Raw genomic sequence first — 19,338 nt, forward strand, 5'->3', positions numbered from 1 at the left:
GAAATATCGTCTTTTTCTATTGGATACATTGAATTATTTCGACCAATGAAATAACCCAATAGATACATGGATGCTGAGAATAAACGCCGGACATTTACGGTACCTGCGCTTCCGCGTAAGATAAATGAACCATCTGGAACATATTTTTGGTCCGCTGGCATTATGGCCAATCTATGTGGTACCCCCCCCCCCCCCCCCCCAAAAAAAAAATATCTCATCGGATTAACACGATTTGGAAAAACGGCCCGGGACAATGCAGAAAATCCGGAATTCCGGTATAAACTTTGACCCTTGGATAAGAGATTTCAAGTATTTATCAGTAAAAAGTTTCAGGTATGATGAATGTTCACAGAAAGGAGTTTTCAGAGGATGGACCGCTGGCAACAAGTGATAGGTACAATTCTTGTCAGTATCTAATCCAGCTGAGCATAGTTTACAGTAGATTGCAAGACAACAACTGACCTAGCTACATTCTACAATCCTGAACAAATGCAGCAACTATGTTAACCCTTTTGCACTCAGAGGCCCAGTTTGACTCTTTTTTAGATACTTAGAAAATCAAACAAAATTAAAAAGATTTTTTAACAGATTCAAGTTTAAGAGGCTTCATTTCAAATGCTACAAGATACTGATAAGCATCAAACAGAACAACACCTGAAGGCTGTTCTGCTTTTATGGCCATTTTCTGAGCTTCTGAGCAGAAAAGGGTTAAGCCAACAGCAGTAGATGACATGCTATAAATACCCCTACCTGGAGCCAAAATGGTGTAGTGAAGTTGTAAACATAGACGTAGATGGTGACATTTTCGTTAGAACCAAAGTCGTAATCTTTGTGTTCAAACTTGGCTCTGTATACCCTGCACTGGTATCCTGAGGTAAGAACTTGCTCTTGAGGTCGCGACCCTGAAAAGTCAGAATATACCGGTACATGTGTGGACCAATCTGCAAATGTTAATATGCTGGTATATTTTTACTTCATGTTAGGTTACTTTAGTTGTAATGCTAGGTTTTGCTAACATATGTCTGTGCCTTATCCTAGTTATTTCTGTTTCTCATCCTCATGAGTCATGCTAGGCTATTTGCAGTCCTTTTATCCAGGTAATATCTGCTTTTTATGTTGCTTATTTCTATTCCTTTGTTATTCTTTTTCTATAACTGTTTCTTTGGTAAATCTCCTTTAATAACATTAATAATGTTTTCTAATTATATGTACAGTCAAGTTACCATTACCGGATCAGTAGTGTAATTAAGTTGTTCTGGTGAAAAGCAATAAATGTTTTGAGACTTCTTTTACACCAGTTTGATTAAATATTAATTTTGCTTACTGATTCAGCACATCGTCTTATTTTTAAACGCAGGCAAAAAGTATTTGTGACACCTTTTTTTTCGCCGCAGAATTCATGCATTAACGGATCAGTTGTTGCCATAACGGATCAGGAGACTGAAACCACTCAGGGGGGCATCTAACATGCTATTTAAACTATCGAAACATGTAATGTGTTGTTTACAATGACCAAGTTAAATTGCCAGTTATAAATTTTATTCATTTTTTGGTATTAATTGTTTTCTATATGTCATATTGTATCCACAATTTACGCATGGTGTTCTTGTGTGAATAATCTGTTGAAAATCCTTAAAAGATCGAAAAGATATGGGCATCTTATAAACCATGTAAATTGTTTGAATCATATCTAATCATCGATATTGAACATGGAACATACATAAAACATTAAGAGTGAGATCATTTATTGAAAGAATCAACAAGATTTGCATATATTTTAATATAATATTTTACATGACTTTGAATCAATACTTATATTATCACACTTGATCCGTTATTGCCCTAATTCTTCATTTCACTAAGGTAAAATCTTAAACACAGGAAAGATGAAAGCTAATCTATTGATTGCAATCCTAAAGGCATTTGAGCCATGCATTGGGAAAGCTAGGGTTAATGCATGTAAGACATTTTTTGTATAAAGGACTTGTGTGGACTGCTAATCTGGGATGGCCACTTAAACACTTGTATAAAGGACTTGTGTGGACTGCTAATCTGGTACAGACCCTAAAACACTTTTATAAAGGACTTGTGTGGACTGCTCATCTAGGATGGCCCCTTAAACACTTGTATAAAGGACTTGTGTGGACTGCTAATCTGGGATGGCCCCTTAAACACTGGTATAAAGGACCTGTGTGGACTGCTAATCTGGGACAGACCCTTAAACACTTGTATAAAGGACTTGTGTGGACTGCTAATCTGGTACAGACCCTAAAACACTTGTATAAAGGACTTGTGTTGACTGCTAATCTGGGATGGCCCCTTAAGCACTTGTATAAAGGACTTGTGTGGACTGCTAATCTGGTACAGACCCTAAAACACTTGTATAAAGGACCTGTGTGGACTGCTAATTTGGAATGGCCCCTTAAACACTTGTATAAAGGACCTGTGTGGACTGCTAATCTGGGACCAACCCTTAAACAATTGGGAAAAATGGGGTTAATGCATTAACGACATGTAAGGACCTGTGTGGACTGCTTATCTGAGACAGCCCCTTAAACACTTGTATAAAGGACCTGTGTGGACTTATAATCTGGGACAGCCCCTTAAACACTTGTATAAAGGACTTGTGTGGACTGCTTATCTGGGACAGACCCTTAAACACTTATATAAAGGACCTATGTGGACTGCTAATATGGGACAGCCCCTTAAACACTTATATAAAGGACCTGTGTGGACTGCTAATATGGGACAGCCCCTTAAACCCTTATATAAAGGACCTGTGTGGACTGCTAATCTGGGATCCCCTTAAACACTTGTATAAAGGACCTGTGTGGACTGCTAATCTGGGACAGACCCTTAAACACTTGTATAAAGGACCTGCGTGGACTGCTTATATGGGACAGCCCCTTAAACACTTATATAAAGGACCTGTGTGGACTGCTAATATGGGACAGCCCCTTAAACACTTATATAAAGGACCTGTGTGGACTGCTAATCTGGGATCCCCTTAAACACTTGTATAAAGGACCTGTGTGGACTGCTAATCTGGGACAGACCCTTAAACACTTGTATAAAGGACCTGTGTGGACTGCTAATATGGGACAGCCCCTTAAACACTTATATAAAGGACCTGTGTGGACTGCTAATCTGGGACAGACCCTTAAACACTGGTATAAAGGACCTGTGTGGACTGCTAATATGGGACAGCCCCTTAAACACTTGTATAAAGGACCTGTGTGGACTGCTAATCTGGGACAGCCCCTTAAACACTTGTATAAAGGACCTGTGTGGACTGCTAATCTGGGACAGACCCTTAAACACTTGTATTAAGGACCTGTGTGGACTGCTAATCTGGGACAGACCCTTTAACACTTGTATAAAGGACTTGTGTGGACTGCTCATCTGGGATGGTCCCTTAAACACTTGTATAAAGGACCTGTGTGGACTTCTAATCTGGGACAGCCCCTTAAACACTTGTATAAAGGACCTGTGTGGACTGCTAATCTGTGACAGCCCCTTAAACACTTGTATAAAGGACTTGTGTGGACTGCTAATCTGGGACAGACCATTAAACACTTGTATAAAGGACCTGTGTGGACTGCTAATCTGGGACAGACCCTTAAACACTTGTATAAAGGACTTGTGTGGACTGCTTATCTGGGATGGCCTCTGAAACACTTGTATAAAGGACTTGTGTGGACTGCTAATCTGGGACAGACCCTTAAACACTTGTATAAAGGACCTGTGTGGACCGCTAATCTGGGACAGACCCTTAAACACTTGTATAAAGGACTTGTGTGGACTGCTCATCTGGGACAGACCCTTAAACACTGGTATTAAACCTTGTTTTCCATAGCCAATGTCATTTAAATAAATTAATCCAATTTAGTTTTGATCTTTTATACTGTAAAATGTACACATAATGCACATTTGAAGGCAGCACTTACTTGATGTATATGTGATGTTTATCAAGGCTTCCTCTGAGGAGCAATTGAGGGTGAAATCCACATCCCGGTCGCTCTGCAAACAAATAAGCTGCGTTCTGAGAAAACTGGGCTTAATGCATGTGCGTTAAGTGTCGTCCCAGTTTAGCCTGTGCAGTCCGAACAGGCTTATCAGGGACGACACTTTCCGCTTTAATGTTATTTTTTGTTTAAAGGAAGTCCCTTTTTACCGAAAATCTAGTTTAAGCGGAAAGTGTCGACTGCACAGGCTAATCTGGGACGACACTTTACGCATATGCATTATGCCCAGTTTTCTCAGAACAAGACACAAATATGTGTCAGGGACTACAACAACTCCAATCATTTCGCAATCAACTTCATATGGTTTCCAAAAGCTGCATCAAAATGTACTTGCAAATACAATGTAGCAATACAATCAAATATTGTATCATACTTAAAGACTAAACTATGAAATGGTTAAATACAGATGTATCCACCAAAACGATTTATAAAATAAAAATAAATCAGGAATGTATGGACAAAAACAATTTTTTAGTAAGAAATTTCAGCTTTGCCACTTTTTTCAAGATAATGAACAAAAATTTAGCAGATCTTACACAATAGCGAAAATATACATGTTCATAGCTTTACCTATCATCGATAAAAACAAGTATAGATGTGTACATCATAAACGATATTAAACATTAAACACTTATTATTTATTTATATCTATACACACTAAAGCAGTTCTCCTCTGCCCAAGACAAATAGATTTGATTTCAATCATTAAATCATCATAGCTAATATGAATCCCAATTTATTTTGTATTCAAAGGGAGGATGAGCAATATGAGCCTTGCCCTTGGTAGACAGGGTTTAGTGTATGTGCATAAAGTGTCATCCAAGATTAGCCTGTGCAGTCTGCACAGGCTCATCAGGGACAACACTTCACACTTTAACTGCATTTTTAAGTTCAAGGAAGTTTCTTGTACACGAAAATCCAGTATAAGAGGAAAGTGTTGTCCCTGATTAGCCTGTGGAAACTGCACAGGCTAATCTTGGATGACACTTTATGCACATACATTAAGCTAAGTTTTCCTAGAACGCTGCTTGTATTTATTTCTGAGAGCACTACACTTACAGCCTGGGGGATGTTCATGAAGTTGATTCCCTTGTAGTATAAGTCCTCATTCTTGGACAGGTTGAATGTGAACTGGTAGTCTGTCTTCAGGTTGTCTGGAAACATACGAGAATCATGTGTCACAATCATACATAAATATGTAGCAATAATAATGACAATGTATGTAAAACAGGAATATAAAGGGCAAGGTATGAGAAAATGCGATATTAAGGACAATGTATGGAAAACAGAGATTTTAATGAGATTGTATGGAAAACAGGGATACTAAGGACAAAGATTCTACTTTAAAATTGTATGTTAAATTGGATTTGTTTAATCCTCAAATAGTTTAATTATATATATGCAAGCACATTTGAAAATAACACGCAGATTGATAAGACATACCATCACCATTAATGAACAAGTCATAAAGGTTGTCTGTTTTCAGGTTATCTTGAAATGAACGCAAATTATGTGTCTGAATCGTGCATGGAAACCAGGATAATAAAGACAATGTACAGACAACTGGGATACAAAGGGCAATGTATGGAAAACAGGGAAACTAAGGGCAATGTATGGAAAACAGGGAAACTAAAGACGATGTATGGTAAACAGGGATATTAAGGACAATGTATGGACAACAGGGATGCTAAGGACAATCTATGGACAACAGGAATACTGAGGACAATGTATGAACAACAGGAATTCTATGGACAATGTATGGGAAACAGGGATACTAAGGGTGATGTATGGACAACAGGGATTCTAAGGATAAAAGTGTCTTTTTCAACGTTTTGGGAATGGGGCCAGGCTCTTTGGATTGGAAAAATTTGCGGCGTTTTAACTTAAATTGGGAAAATAATGTTGTTGTTGTTTTGCTAAAAAATGCTTCAAAATTGAGACTAAAAGTGTGTCCAGTATTATATTTACTAAGGTTGAACTTATATGGATGGGAGATGAACAAAATATTGAGATTTTTTTTCTTTGCAAACCTTCTATTGGGAATTTTTAGCTCCCATTTGGGTAAAATATATACTTTTTCCCATTGGATGAAAAAAAACACTGGATAATGTTTGGACAACAGGCTAACTAATGACAATGTATGGACAACAGGGATACTAATGACAATGTAAGGACAACAGGGATTCCAAGGACAATGTATGAATAACAGGGTGACTAAGGACAATATATGGACAACAGGGATTCCAAGGACAAAGTATGAACAACAGGGTGACTAAGGACAATATATGGAAAATAGGGGATACTAAGGGCAATGCATCGACACCAAGGATACTAAGGACAATGTATGGACATAAGGGTGACTAAGGACAATGTATGGACAACAGGGTGACTAAGGACAATGAATGGACAACAAGGATACTAAGGGCAATCTATGGACAACAAAAATACTAAGAACAATGGATGGACAATAGGGACACTAAGGACAATATATGGACAACAGGGATTGTAAGAACAATTCATGGACAACAGGGATAGATAAGAAAATGTATGGAAAAATAAAGCTATTTGCAAAATTTTATAATAATAAACATAACTTTGTCTGGATTAAACATCTGTCTTCAATCAAATTTATGCCTCTATATTCAAATTTAATTTATGACAAACCACAACTTTCTAATGCCATGCCTTTTCAATATGAAACCATTGCATTTGGAGCTTTAGTTATGGCTTATAAGAAAGAAAGAAAATGTTTTATGGGCAAGTGGGAATGTTGTAGTAATTAAGACGTATGCTTAAACTGGGGTATTACTTACAATAGCAAGTTTTTCCATTGTTTGGATCTCCAAAGTAGTTATTCTCTTCATCACATCTGGAACAATCAAAATAATACATTTAAACATTTGCGAGGCGTGTCTAAGTATCTGAGCTAGAAGACTGTATGTTCTGTTAAATATACCGGTCTGTGAGGTAAAGGTACAAAATCTATCCAAAAAATCTCACCAAATCACATACAGCTTGGACAATTTTATCGTATAAATCTATAAGTATGCAATTTGAGTAAAACAAGTCAAACACACTTTTGTTAATAAGCATCTTTTTCATACTTCATGATTCCAAAATTAAGCAACTTCTAAAATGAAAAAAATCTTCCATAAATTTTATACAATTCAGGAATGGTCAAAGGAAAATTGGATATATTCAACGAAGTAATCACATAATGCAGCCATAGGCAAAAAAAGACCATAAGTTTGAACATCTAAAACATAAAAGAGACTAACAACGGAAAAATGGGGCTTAATGCATGTGCATAGTGTCATCCCAGATTAGCATGTACAAATGGGGCTTAATGCATGTGCATAGTGTCATCCCAGATTAGCATGTACAAATGGGGCTTAATGCATGTGCACAGTGTCATCCCAGATTAGCATGTACAAATGGGGCTTAATGCATGTGCACAGTGTCATCCCAGATTAGCATGTACAAATAGGGCTTAATGTATGTGCAAAGTGTCATCCCAGATTAGCATGTACAAATGGGGCTTAATGCATGTGCACAGTGTCATCCCAGATTAGCATGTACAAATTGGGCTTAATGCATGTGCATAGTGTCATCCCAGATTAGCATGTACAAATGGGGCTTAATGCATGTGCACAGTGTCATCCCAGATTGACATGTACAAATGGGGCTTAATGCATGTGCACAGTGTCATCCCAGATTAGCATGTACAAATAGGGCTTAATGTATGTGCATAGTGTCATCCCAGATTAGCATGTACAAATAGGGCTTAATGCATGTGCATAGTGTCATCCCAGATTAACATGTACAAATGGGGCTTAATGCATGTGTACAGTGTCATCCCAGATTAGCATGTACAAATGGGGCTTAATGCATGTGTGCAGTGTCATCCCAGATTAGCATGTACAAATGGGGCTTAATGCATGTGCACAGTGTCATCCCAGATTAGCATGTACAAATGGGGCTTAATGCATGTGCATAGTGTCATCCCAGATTAGCATGTACAAATGGGGCTTAATGCATGTGCATAGTGTCATCCCAGATTAGCATGTACAAATGGGGCTTAATGCATGTGCATAGTGTCATCCCAGATTAGCATGTACAAATGGGGCTTAATGCATCTGCATAGTGTCATCCCAGATTAGCATGTACAAATGGGGCTTAATGCATCTGCATAGTGTCATCCCAGATTAGCATGTACAAATGGGGCTTAATGCATGTGCACAGTGTCATCCCAGATTGACATGTACAAATGGGGCTTAATGCATCTGCATAGTGTCATCCCAGATTAGCATGTACAAATGGGGCTTAATGCATGTGCACAGTGTCATCCCAGATTGACATGTACAAATGGGGCTTAATGCATCTGCATAGTGTCATCCCAGATTAGCATGTACAAATGGGGCTTTATGCATGTGCACAGTGTCATCCCAGATTGACATGTACAAATGGGGCTTAATGCATGTGCATAGTGTCATCCCAGATTAGCATGTACAAATGGGGCTTAATGCATGTGCATAGTGTCATCCCAGATTAGCATGTACAAATGGGGCTTAATGCATGTGCAGGCTAATCAGGGGCGATACTTTTCGCTTTTATCAAATTTTTCGTTTAAATGAAGTGTCTTTTTAGCAAAAATCCAATTTAAGCAGAAAGTGTCGCCCCTAATAAGCCTGTGTGGACTGCACAGACTTATCTGGGACGAGACATTAAGCACATGCATAAAGTCCAGTTTTCCCATAGGGATACTCAAATATTCGAAGAGATTACTCACACTGTACAGTTTGTTCCCTTGACCCCACGGGTACGACAGTAGCAAGCCCCGGTCTCATGGCTACACTTATCAGCCTGACCATTGCAATGACACACTGGACAAACAGAGAGGTACGCATTAGTAGAATAAATTATTTATGTCTTGTTCTGTGAAAATTGGGCAAAATGCATGTGCATAAAGTGTCTCCCAGAATAGCCTGTGCAGTCCACACAGGCTGATCAGGGACGACACTTTCCGCATTAATGGTATTTGTTGTTTAAAGGAAATCCCTTTTTACTGAAAATCTAGTTTAAGCGGAAAGTGTCGTCCGGACTGCACAGGCTAATCTGGGACTACACTTTACGCACATGCATTATGCCCAATTTTCTCAGAACAAGACACATTTAGTAGTCCAGTCATGGATAAATAACAAACTGTATACATGCCCAGACTGGGAATCAAGTGTGAAGAATGATGACTGAGTGCAACAAAGTTAAACAAATCTATCAATTGTAAAAAGGTATTTTTTTGCAATATGTGGGTTCCTGATGTTGTAAACATAGTATTATTGTACACTATTAGTGTAATCCTTAATTAAATATCATCATAAGTATAACAAGAGATTGCCAAGCAATATTGTCCCCTACCGGTGAAACTCCACCATAGTCAGTGAATAATTTTTATTTATTTTATTTTTTAATATATATTTGTTGCCATAGCAACCAGAATTCTTGATGTAGGAACAAAATGAAATGATGTGCATACTCTCCATATTGCCATCTATACATGTAACTAGTTTCATGAAAAAATATGAAGAACTTTTAAAGTTATTGCAGGATCCAGAAAAGTGTGACGGACAGACTGACAGACTGACACACAGAGCGCAAACCATAAGTACCCTCCGGTTTCACCGGTAGGAGACAATAAATAGAACACAAGGGCTGTTTGTAAAACATGCATGCCCCCCATATGGGCTCTCCGTTGTAGTGACAGCCATTGTGTGAATATGTTTTTTGTCACTGTATGTCAATGACCTGTGAAATGTATCCAATTAATAGTGCAAAAACCAATCAGGACCTATACTAATCAATTATATCCATTATATGATTGAGTCTTTGATTTTTTGGATTCCTTTCACACATTTTGACTTATTTGACAATATGTGAAACGTGCACACAATTTGTAATGTTTTATTTATTAATGGTAATGAAACATGTTATTTATAGCAGTTAACTCCCCTAGTCAATGACCACCATAGATAGCAATGTACTCTGATTAAAAATAGCCAAGGTTAGTGTTGTGTATTGGGCAAATGTATACAAGTGCAACTTGACCACATGACCAGTATCATGTGTTTACCACACACAGAAGTCAGTTGTGTAATAGACCATTAATTCTGCTCCCAACTTTGGCCACTTGCCAAGATACTGACCAGTATCAGATGGGGTTGTGAAACTGTGTAAACAGTGAACACCAGTCCATGTAATACTGGCTTACCACTTGTACTAGTTGATTTGGAGTTAATACAGTAATGCATGTACAAATGAGACACTAAGCTCAAAAGTTAAAAATATTGACTGGTAAAGCAGTACATTGTACTGAAATCAAAGTTGCCATGGAAACAGTTTCAGTGAACTGTTCATTTGATACAACAAAACACAGTTGGTACACTTGGCTCATCTAAAGATCAAACAACAGGCTCTCCAGTGCATTAGAAAATTACATGTATATTGGCATAAACACAATAGCTGTATTTAATTAGATGCATTCCACTTCCTTTATGTACAAAAAATTTATGAACAAAGTCCCACATATTTATTTGCATTGTTTTATAAGTAGTCTTAAACAGATTTTGACTTTGGTACGATTGTTGGACATTTTGGATAGTAAAATAATTGTACATACGAAAAAATTAGGAGAAACAAAATTTGGATAAGAAAGACACAAAAGAACAAGAATATGAAAGAAAAAAAAAATAGGTTTGGAAAAATGTTCTTTTTTTTTGGAATGCTACATCTTTTTACACTGCAATGTGATTGAGAAAACAAAGTGGTGTGATGCATATTGCTACATGTTATTGTAATTTATTCCAAACAGCAATACCAAATATGCCCTCTTGATAAAACAAAAAACAAAACAAAAAAATTGTGTGTGGGGGGGGGGGGGGGTTGGGGCGAGGGAGGATAAGGGTGAGAGGGGGTATAATTCGGGGTGAAGTAATTAATTTAATAAGATGTTAAAAAAAAATGTGATGGGGTGAGGGGGGGTGGGGGCGGACGTTGACCTTTGACAAAGTGACCTGAAAATCAATAGGGGTCATCTGCAAGTCATGATCAATCGTGACCTTGACCTTTAACCTAGTGACCTGAAAATCAATAGGGGTCATCTGCGAGTCATGATCAATCTACCCACGAAGTTTCATGATCATAAGCGTATGCGTTCTTGAGTTATAATCCGGAAACCATTTTACTATATTTGGGTCACCGTGACCTTGACCTTTGACCTAGTGACCTGAAAATCAATAGGGGTCATCTGCAAGTCATGATCAATCTACCCATAAAGTTTCATGATCCTAAGCATATGCGTTCTTGAGTAATCATCTGGAAACCATTTTACTATTTCGGGTCACCGTGACCTTGACCTTTGACCTAGTGACCTGAAAATCAATAGGGATCATCTGCGAGTCATGATCAATCTACACATGAAGTTTCATTATCTTAGGCGAATGCGTTCTAGAGTTACCATCCGGAAACCATTTTACTATTTCGAATCACCGTGACCTTGACCTTTGACCTAGTGACCTCAAATTCAATAGGGGTCATCTGTGAGTCATGATCAATCTACCCATGAAGTTTCATGATCCTAAGCGTATGCGTTCTTGAGTTATCATCCGAAAACCATTTTACTATTTCAGGTCACCGTGACCTTGACCTTTGACCCCGTGACCTCAAAATCAATAGGGGTCATCTGCGAGTCATGATCAATCTACCTATGAAGTTTCATGATCCTAGGCGTATGCGTTCTTGAGTTATCATCCGACAACCACCTGGTGGACGGACGGACCGACCGACCGACCTACCGACCGACCGACCGACATGAGCAAAGCAATATAGCCCCTCTTCTTCGAAGGGGGCTATAATAACTATGCAATTAAACTGACCCTTTATTTATTGTAAATAGCACATTTAATATACTTAAGCAATTATATGAATGCCCAAATAAAACATTAACATTGTTACTGCCATCTACCTGAACATTTGCCTCCATTCCTTGGGTTTCCATAGTAACCTTCAATGCATCTCTCACACTGCTTGCCCATGGTTAGGTTCTGGCATGCATCACAGACATTTGACACGTTCGTACAGGAACTGTGACCGTTACACTGGCACACTGCAAGTACAGTTTAAACATGTTTATTAGAACACAACAACATAAAATACAAATGTGTCTTGATTTGGGAAAACGGGGCTTAATACATAAGCTTAACCCTTTGAGCGCTGGAACCGGAATTTGAAGGCCTTTGCAAACAGTTTGGATCCAGATGAGACGCCACAAAACGTGGCGTCTCATCAGAATCCAAACTGTTTGCTATTCTGATAGTATTCTTTGAAAAAAAATCAAAGAAAATGCTAATTATAGAAATTTAGCAGACAACATTTAGCAGACGACAAATTTCCCAGCATGCCAAGGCTTAATGTGGCATCAAAGATTTGCCTGCACAGATTGCAAAAAACAGTATTTTTCTTTCAAAGGAAGTCTTTTCATAACAAAAATCCAGCCTAGACTGAGAGGGTTGTCTCTGATTTTCCTGCGCAGACTGTACTTGGAAAACAGGGTCTAATGCATGGTTGAAAAGAGCTGTCCCAGATTAGCCTGTGCAGTCTGCCTTCCTTTAGCGGGGCTGAAACATATTTCTTCCAAACCGACATGGTTTCCAATAAAATGAACATCAATTTTTGTCTTTCAGAACTAATGCTTTTCAATCACTCATTATTTTGTAAACTTATTGCTGAACAACAGGCTTTTATACTTAATACTTTTCTCCTTCTTTACCCTATTCATACTTACGAGGACAATCCACAAAGTGCCACCTCAAAGCTGGGCACATCCCCGTGTCCACCTCATATTCACCGGTGCCGTTGTTCAAGGTCATGGGGCCCACGTATGACCCTTGCATACACCGCCCCAGCCCCGTGTTGCTCTCATCATTACACCAGCCACATGCAGGGTTGTTCTTGCACTCGTCACAGGTTGCTAGGTCTGAACACTTTGTGGCTGTGAATGTAGGACATGATTCTAAAATATCGCAACGAGTGGAATTCTGTACAAGAGTCTTTCATTGTCTTGTTAAGCCATGAAATGATGTTATAGTGCACAAATTGTATTTATTTTTTTAGGGTGACATTTCATATTCATGTACTTGTTCATGCATGTTTATTGTGTGTACTATTTAATTATTGTCTCATCAGAGCTGTTGACATCATGATGTCCCTCATACATCAACAATTTTTAAACTTCTAGCCTGGATCATTTTTTTTTTACCCTTTTAATAATATTCCTACAAAAAGTTCTAAGTAGAAGTGCCTTTGGAATCAAGTAACATTGCACAGAAGATGATAAAGGTGGGCAGGGTTAAAATTGTGTTGAGCAATCAGATATTACAGGAAAAGTGCAGAGTTGATTTGTGAAATCAGTCTGTGTCTTTATATCAATGTGTTAAATAAAAAATATCAGACAGGTGAAATGAAGTTGTTGTCATGAAAGTTGCATTATTATATATGTATGTTACTTCCAAAGAAGGTAAATAAGTTTTTCTGACCAGAAACTGAGCAAACATATCTCACATTGCATCCACATTAAGACAACATAAATCAAGATTTTAAATACAATTTTAAATATTTAATATGGCAATATAACAACACTTGAAACTTACACAACAAATCCCTAATGGAATATTAACAGAAACACATGTTATTTTATGTAAAACAGTGTGCTGGGGCAGTGGTTTATAACCAAGGGTATGTCCCAAGGGTAAATAATCTAACATCGTCAAAGCTACTCTCACATCGAGCAGAAAAAACAACAACACCCCATAATAAGGGAAAGGGGGGGGGGGGGTTAGTGCATGAGTGTAAAGTGTCGTTCAAGATCAGCCTGTGCAATTCACACAGGCTCATCAGTGTGTTGACTACACAGGCTGATTAAGGACAACACTTTACCCACATGCATTAAGCCCCATTTTTCTAGAGCCCCGTTCACACACAATCTGACAAACAAGAAGGCTTACAAGAGCACTTGGGTTGGTTGGTGACCCACTCCTGGCACTGGCCATACAGGAATGAGGCCACATAGGAGTTGGTCTCCACGCATCGCTCCTGGGAGCTGCACCACATACACATGGACTTCGTGCAGTTCTCACACGACGTGTGCGTTTGGCACGGCGCGTCACACACTGCCCCAGGCTCCTTTTCCAACTCTAAAAAAATTGAGACGCATTTGCAAACATTTTTAGTGCTGTTTCTAACATTAAAATTGAAACACATTTTCAACATTTTTATCGCTGGTTCTTACATTAAAATTGAAAAGCATTTGCAAACATTTTTAGTGCTGTTCCTTTTTTTACATTTAACCGTAAATGTGCTGCGTAAAAACGTGCTGATTTTATGTATCATATGATATTTGTTTGATTGCATGTGTCACTGTCTGAAAATATTTATTAATGAAAAATATTAAGCACATACTTGGCTCTTACTACTCCAAAAGCTAAAAGTAGTACAGATTTTAGGAAAATACTCTTCAACTGGATATGCAAATATATTGCAGATTTATGTTAGTAAACAAAAGTATGTTCAAAATCGGTTTGCTCTATTCCGGAAGGCGCAAACTTTGTTGTCTGTCCTCACAAGTTCGAGCAATTTTGTTTGGACTGTATTAACAATTTTATCTCGGCTGGATTCTACTCACAGTCTTGAAGCATTGAGCAGCATTTTTAACATGGATTCTTTTATTCTACATCGCTTGCTTTAACAGCTTTTATATACATATTTTTACAAATGTGTCCATAGGATTAAGGTACACACCACAATAAAACACAATGAGAAAATTGCCTATAATTTTTAACCATGTGTAATCAACTATTTTAGTATAAACTCTAAAATGTTCCTCTAAGTGCTTTGTGAAATCCAGCCCTAGGACTGTAGCTCTTATCTATAGACCAAAATGATCAAACTAAACATGTTTTTAAAACTGATAGGAAAAGAATGATTCCATTTGACATGTATATGTTAAACTTCATAGAGCTTACTTAAACCATTTACAACAGTGAAAAGCAGCATAATTGTAAATATCAAAAGAAATTTACATTACTCCTTTAACAGAATTGCAGCATCATTATCATCTCAATATTAAATTGAGTTAATTATTGAAGATAAACAAGCAGTGCAGGCACACTAAACAAACACTGACAAGTTGTTGAGTGGGAAGCAAATGTATTGTCATAGAAAATGTCTATGAAATGTAAAGCAAATACATTAGCTCCATGCTCAAACATGAACTTTTACGAGTTTAAATAATAAAAGTAAACAAACCTGCACTGCTTGAAACTTTTTTAAAGAAATTGGTTAGTTCATGAACCCCATCTGCAAAAAGAAAATTATTTGTAAAGTCATGGTCCCTAAACAACCCACACTTCTTAATAATTAAGACTAAAAATAAAGAATGTTCTTATCATTATAACGTTCTTAGTGCTAAATTGTTGAATGTAACCTGACTTCTACCGCAGCTATAACAGATTTATACATTTAGAAAATGTATTATTGAAATCAGCAACATTTGTCAATGGTAGATGTGTAAACCCTGAAGCATGTTTCATGGGTCTATGTCTGTTTTTGATTCTCCACTCTTGGTTTGATACATTGTGGCTCAGTTTAGAAGAATTCTGTAGGTGTGCACTAATTCATTGCAGGCAGAATTTTGAAAGAGGTTAATGTTACTGGTAAATACGTTTTCTAAATTGCAATAAACAATTCTCACCAATCATTGAACAAAATATTTGCATATTAACTGCATTTTTTTTCTTTCCCAAATACAGTCACATTCACAAAATAGGAACAAAAGTCTTGTTAATATATAGGAATTCATGGTAACCCATACTTGAAGACTGTTTTCAAACAATTAATATAAAAAATATTGCATGGAAAAGGAATACCAACTTTTATTTACATCGTCCTATAACAAAAAATTTGAGCCTCATGCTTGGTAATTCAATGCTTATCCTCAGATTTGATAGTATAAAAAAGCAAAAAAGCTTTCATATTAATGAGTTCTCCTTCTTCAAAGAATTGTGTTTCTTATTTTCCTCACAAGTATAGCTTGACAACACGGACCTGACCCTTGTGAACTCCTTTAGCATAAATTATATACTTGAATCTTCAAATTCATATGCATTCAGGCTTTTTATGCAGGCTGTGCAAGAGTTTAGTGAGGTAATAACAGTGCATAAAGTGAGTTGAGCTTCAAATGACTTACATCCCTTCCATTACGGAATAAAATGTACCCAGTATTCAGAGTACCGTAACAGTATTTTTATATATTCATGCCTAAAGATTAGTGCCATATTAATGTATTGATATCATTATCATTTGTGTCAATTTATTTTGTTGCACGTGACAAGTCATCTTGATATAATGATCATTTGTAAACTTAAATTTCAAATTAATACAACAAGATATATGTGCTCAACACTAAATTTCTCACACAAACTCTCACACAAACACACACACACACACTATTTTAATTATGACGCTGCATTATACAAAGCTCATTCATTTGACAACATCAAAAAACAAATAAGGTATTAGTGTGCAACTGTTGTATATGCTGTCAGTCTTAATTTCATATCTTTGAAATACTGAAATAAATATTTCGGGATTTTTACCACTTAATTCCCTGAAGGTGCATTTCTTCTCCTGCTTACTCCATGAGCAGCCCTCAGCCTCCTGGCAGGCCAAGCAGTTTTGTAACAACCCACACATGTTATTGTACTTGCCAAGACACATGCTGGAATTGGTGACTTCATACTGTAAAGTGAAGTGACTAAGGAGTAATTGAATCAATGTGCTTGTAAATCTTTAAGTGTGAAAACTTGAAAAATGTTACAGAATTGATACATAAAAGACTAATTGAATTATCATTAAGGATTTTCATCCTCTGAAAAATAACAATGTGGGCATTCGCTAGTGTGTTCAATAGCATGTCAACAGCAAAAAAAATGTTGTTTATTGACACTGACAATCATGATCATGTAGAAATAAAGTTGATTCTAGCATGATGAGATAAAATAAATATGGTTTAAAAATGAGAGCTTTATTTACTACTTTGCTTAAGATTGAAACTTTGTTTAAAGCCACAAAAACAGTCATAATCAACGATTATTTCGTAAACTATTTTGTACATAAAGTTAACCCATAAACAAGAGATGTGTTTGTCAGAAACACAATGCGCCGCTTTGAAGCAATATATTTTACCTTTGACCTTGAAGGTTGACCTTGACCTTGCACCACTCAAAATGTGCAGCTCCATGAGATACACATGCATGCCAAATATCAAGTTGCTATATTCAATATTGCAAAAGTTATGACCAAGGTTAAAGTTTTGTGACACATACAATGACAGACAGACAGGCCAAAAACAATATACCCCCGATCATTCGATCCGGGGGCATAAAAATCAGTGTTCCTTAAGTTATAGCACTAGCCAAAATTTCTCCGCTAGATTTGGTCTGGTAACATAGATTTAACAAGATACAAAATGCTTCTTTTTATTTTTTGTGTCACAATATATTCTAATTCATGTGAATTTCCCTCAACGTATCCAAACATTGATGAGCAAACGTGAGATTGGCTTTGGGCAGACTAGGAAGCACAACTTAGTTCTGATGAGCTGCATATCATAGTGAATATGGTATCAGGCTAGCAACAGGAAGGTAAAGGGTCCCCATTGCGGGAGCTTTCCTAAGATCTAAACAAGAGCTTGTCACAGTAGTGCCAAGTCCCCGCCGAAATGTGTTTGCTTGTATGACAACATTTTTTTAGAGAGAAAAATGATACTTGTAAAACATGGCACATGTGTCATCTATTTATATTTTAAGGATCAATTAGTTATATAGTGTTGGAGTTATGCTGTAGAGAATAAAATATATGGAAATGAAAGAAAGGGAGATAATTAAAAAGACGACTATAAACAGTTACTGTTTCTGATCACTGTATTTTTCCTTAAACTCATCTATTCATTTTACAGTGAACAATTCAGAGTTCAAATAAAAATATTTTTGTAAAATTAGATAAAGGGAGATATTACAAATCGACAAGCTAAAATATTTACTATGAAATTAAATTAAATATAATCTAAAATTATAAATAAATAAAATTTAAAAAAAATTAAGGGAGATAATTCAAAAACTACAGCCGAAAAAGTTATGGTTCATGTTCACTGCACTTCTCCTACTTGCCATCTGTTTATATCTCAAGTTTTAAGAAAATCCCTTCAGTAGATTTAGAGTTATGCTCCGGACAAAAATTTACTTTGAAATTATATAAAGGGAGATAATTCAAAAACAAAGGTAGATAGAGTTATGGTTCTTGGTCACTGCACTTCTCCTAGCTGCCATATAATCAAGTAAAACCATTTAATTGATTTGGAGTTATGCTCTGGACAAAGTTTCAGACAAAAGGACGGACGCACAGACCGACAGACGGATGGGACCAATTACTATATCCCCTCCGAAAAATATTTTGGCGGGGATAATAAAGACACCAAATACTGGAACAACATGCACTAAACAGTGTCTTCATAAGCCTTAGTCTTTCAATTCCATTGAGCTAAAATAAATAGCTTTTAACCCTTTTCTGCTCAGACCCAAAGTGGAATGGCTATATTCAACCAGCATAAAACCAGAACAGCCTGCGAGTAACTTGCAGTCTGCTCAGGTTTAATGCTGTTTGCTGCTCATCAGTATTTTAAGGTTGGAAATGAAGCATTTAAAACTTGAATCTTGCAGAAAAAGTCTGTAATTAATTTGATTATTGTAAGGGACTTAAACACGTCAAAACGTGTATCTAAGGGGTAGAGGGTTAACTAAATCCATTCATATTCTAGCCGTACCTGAGAATCAGCGGAACATATTGTAGTACAGTTATTGGAGCACCACTTGCATCCGTACTCAGATGATAGGCACGACCCACAGGAACCGCGATTGTGAAAGCAGAACTCTTCAGCGCCTGCAACAAATGTACATTTGTACGGTGCTCTGAGAAAACCAGGCTTAATGAATATGCACTAAGTGTCGTCGCAGATTAGCATTAGATGTGACAATGGTTGTATTTCCTTAGCTATGACAATGGTTGTATTTCCTTAGCTATGACAATGGTTGTATTTTCCTGAGCTATCACAATGGTAAACATTCTAGCAGACCTGAAAATGTGTTTATAAGGCTTACTTACATAAAAAAAATAACGTTTAATTAAGAAATTCAGATACATCAATGGA

At 37.0% G+C, this 19,338-nt stretch overlaps 1 protein-coding gene across 3 annotated transcripts in view; it reads right to left on the reverse strand.

Annotated features, from left to right (window-relative positions):
- Nucleotides 1–19,338, reverse strand: part of LOC127861107 (attractin-like protein 1) — an 81,310-nt gene that overhangs the window by 18,529 nt on the left and 43,443 nt on the right. For 2 of the 3 annotated variants that reach the window (XM_052399481.1, XM_052399480.1), the window contains exons 13-23: nucleotides 18,955–19,070; nucleotides 16,730–16,871; nucleotides 15,381–15,431; nucleotides 14,081–14,269; nucleotides 12,862–13,068; nucleotides 12,043–12,183; nucleotides 8,815–8,908; nucleotides 6,839–6,894; nucleotides 5,085–5,179; nucleotides 3,948–4,020; nucleotides 751–902 (exon numbers count right to left, since the gene is read on the reverse strand). In XM_052399481.1, the coding sequence (XP_052255441.1) occupies nucleotides 751–902; nucleotides 3,948–4,020; nucleotides 5,085–5,179; nucleotides 6,839–6,894; nucleotides 8,815–8,908; nucleotides 12,043–12,183; nucleotides 12,862–13,068; nucleotides 14,081–14,269; nucleotides 15,381–15,431; nucleotides 16,730–16,871; nucleotides 18,955–19,070 (1,316 nt within the window). The remainder of the gene's footprint in view (nucleotides 1–750; nucleotides 903–3,947; nucleotides 4,021–5,084; nucleotides 5,180–6,838; nucleotides 6,895–8,814; nucleotides 8,909–12,042; nucleotides 12,184–12,861; nucleotides 13,069–14,080; nucleotides 14,270–15,380; nucleotides 15,432–16,729; nucleotides 16,872–18,954; nucleotides 19,071–19,338) is intronic. The other variant, XM_052399482.1, reaches the window with a different exon arrangement.

This window comes from Dreissena polymorpha, chromosome 15 (genome assembly GCF_020536995.1).
Source record: "Dreissena polymorpha isolate Duluth1 chromosome 15, UMN_Dpol_1.0, whole genome shotgun sequence".
Classification (NCBI taxonomy): Eukaryota; Metazoa; Mollusca; class Bivalvia; order Myida; family Dreissenidae; genus Dreissena; species Dreissena polymorpha.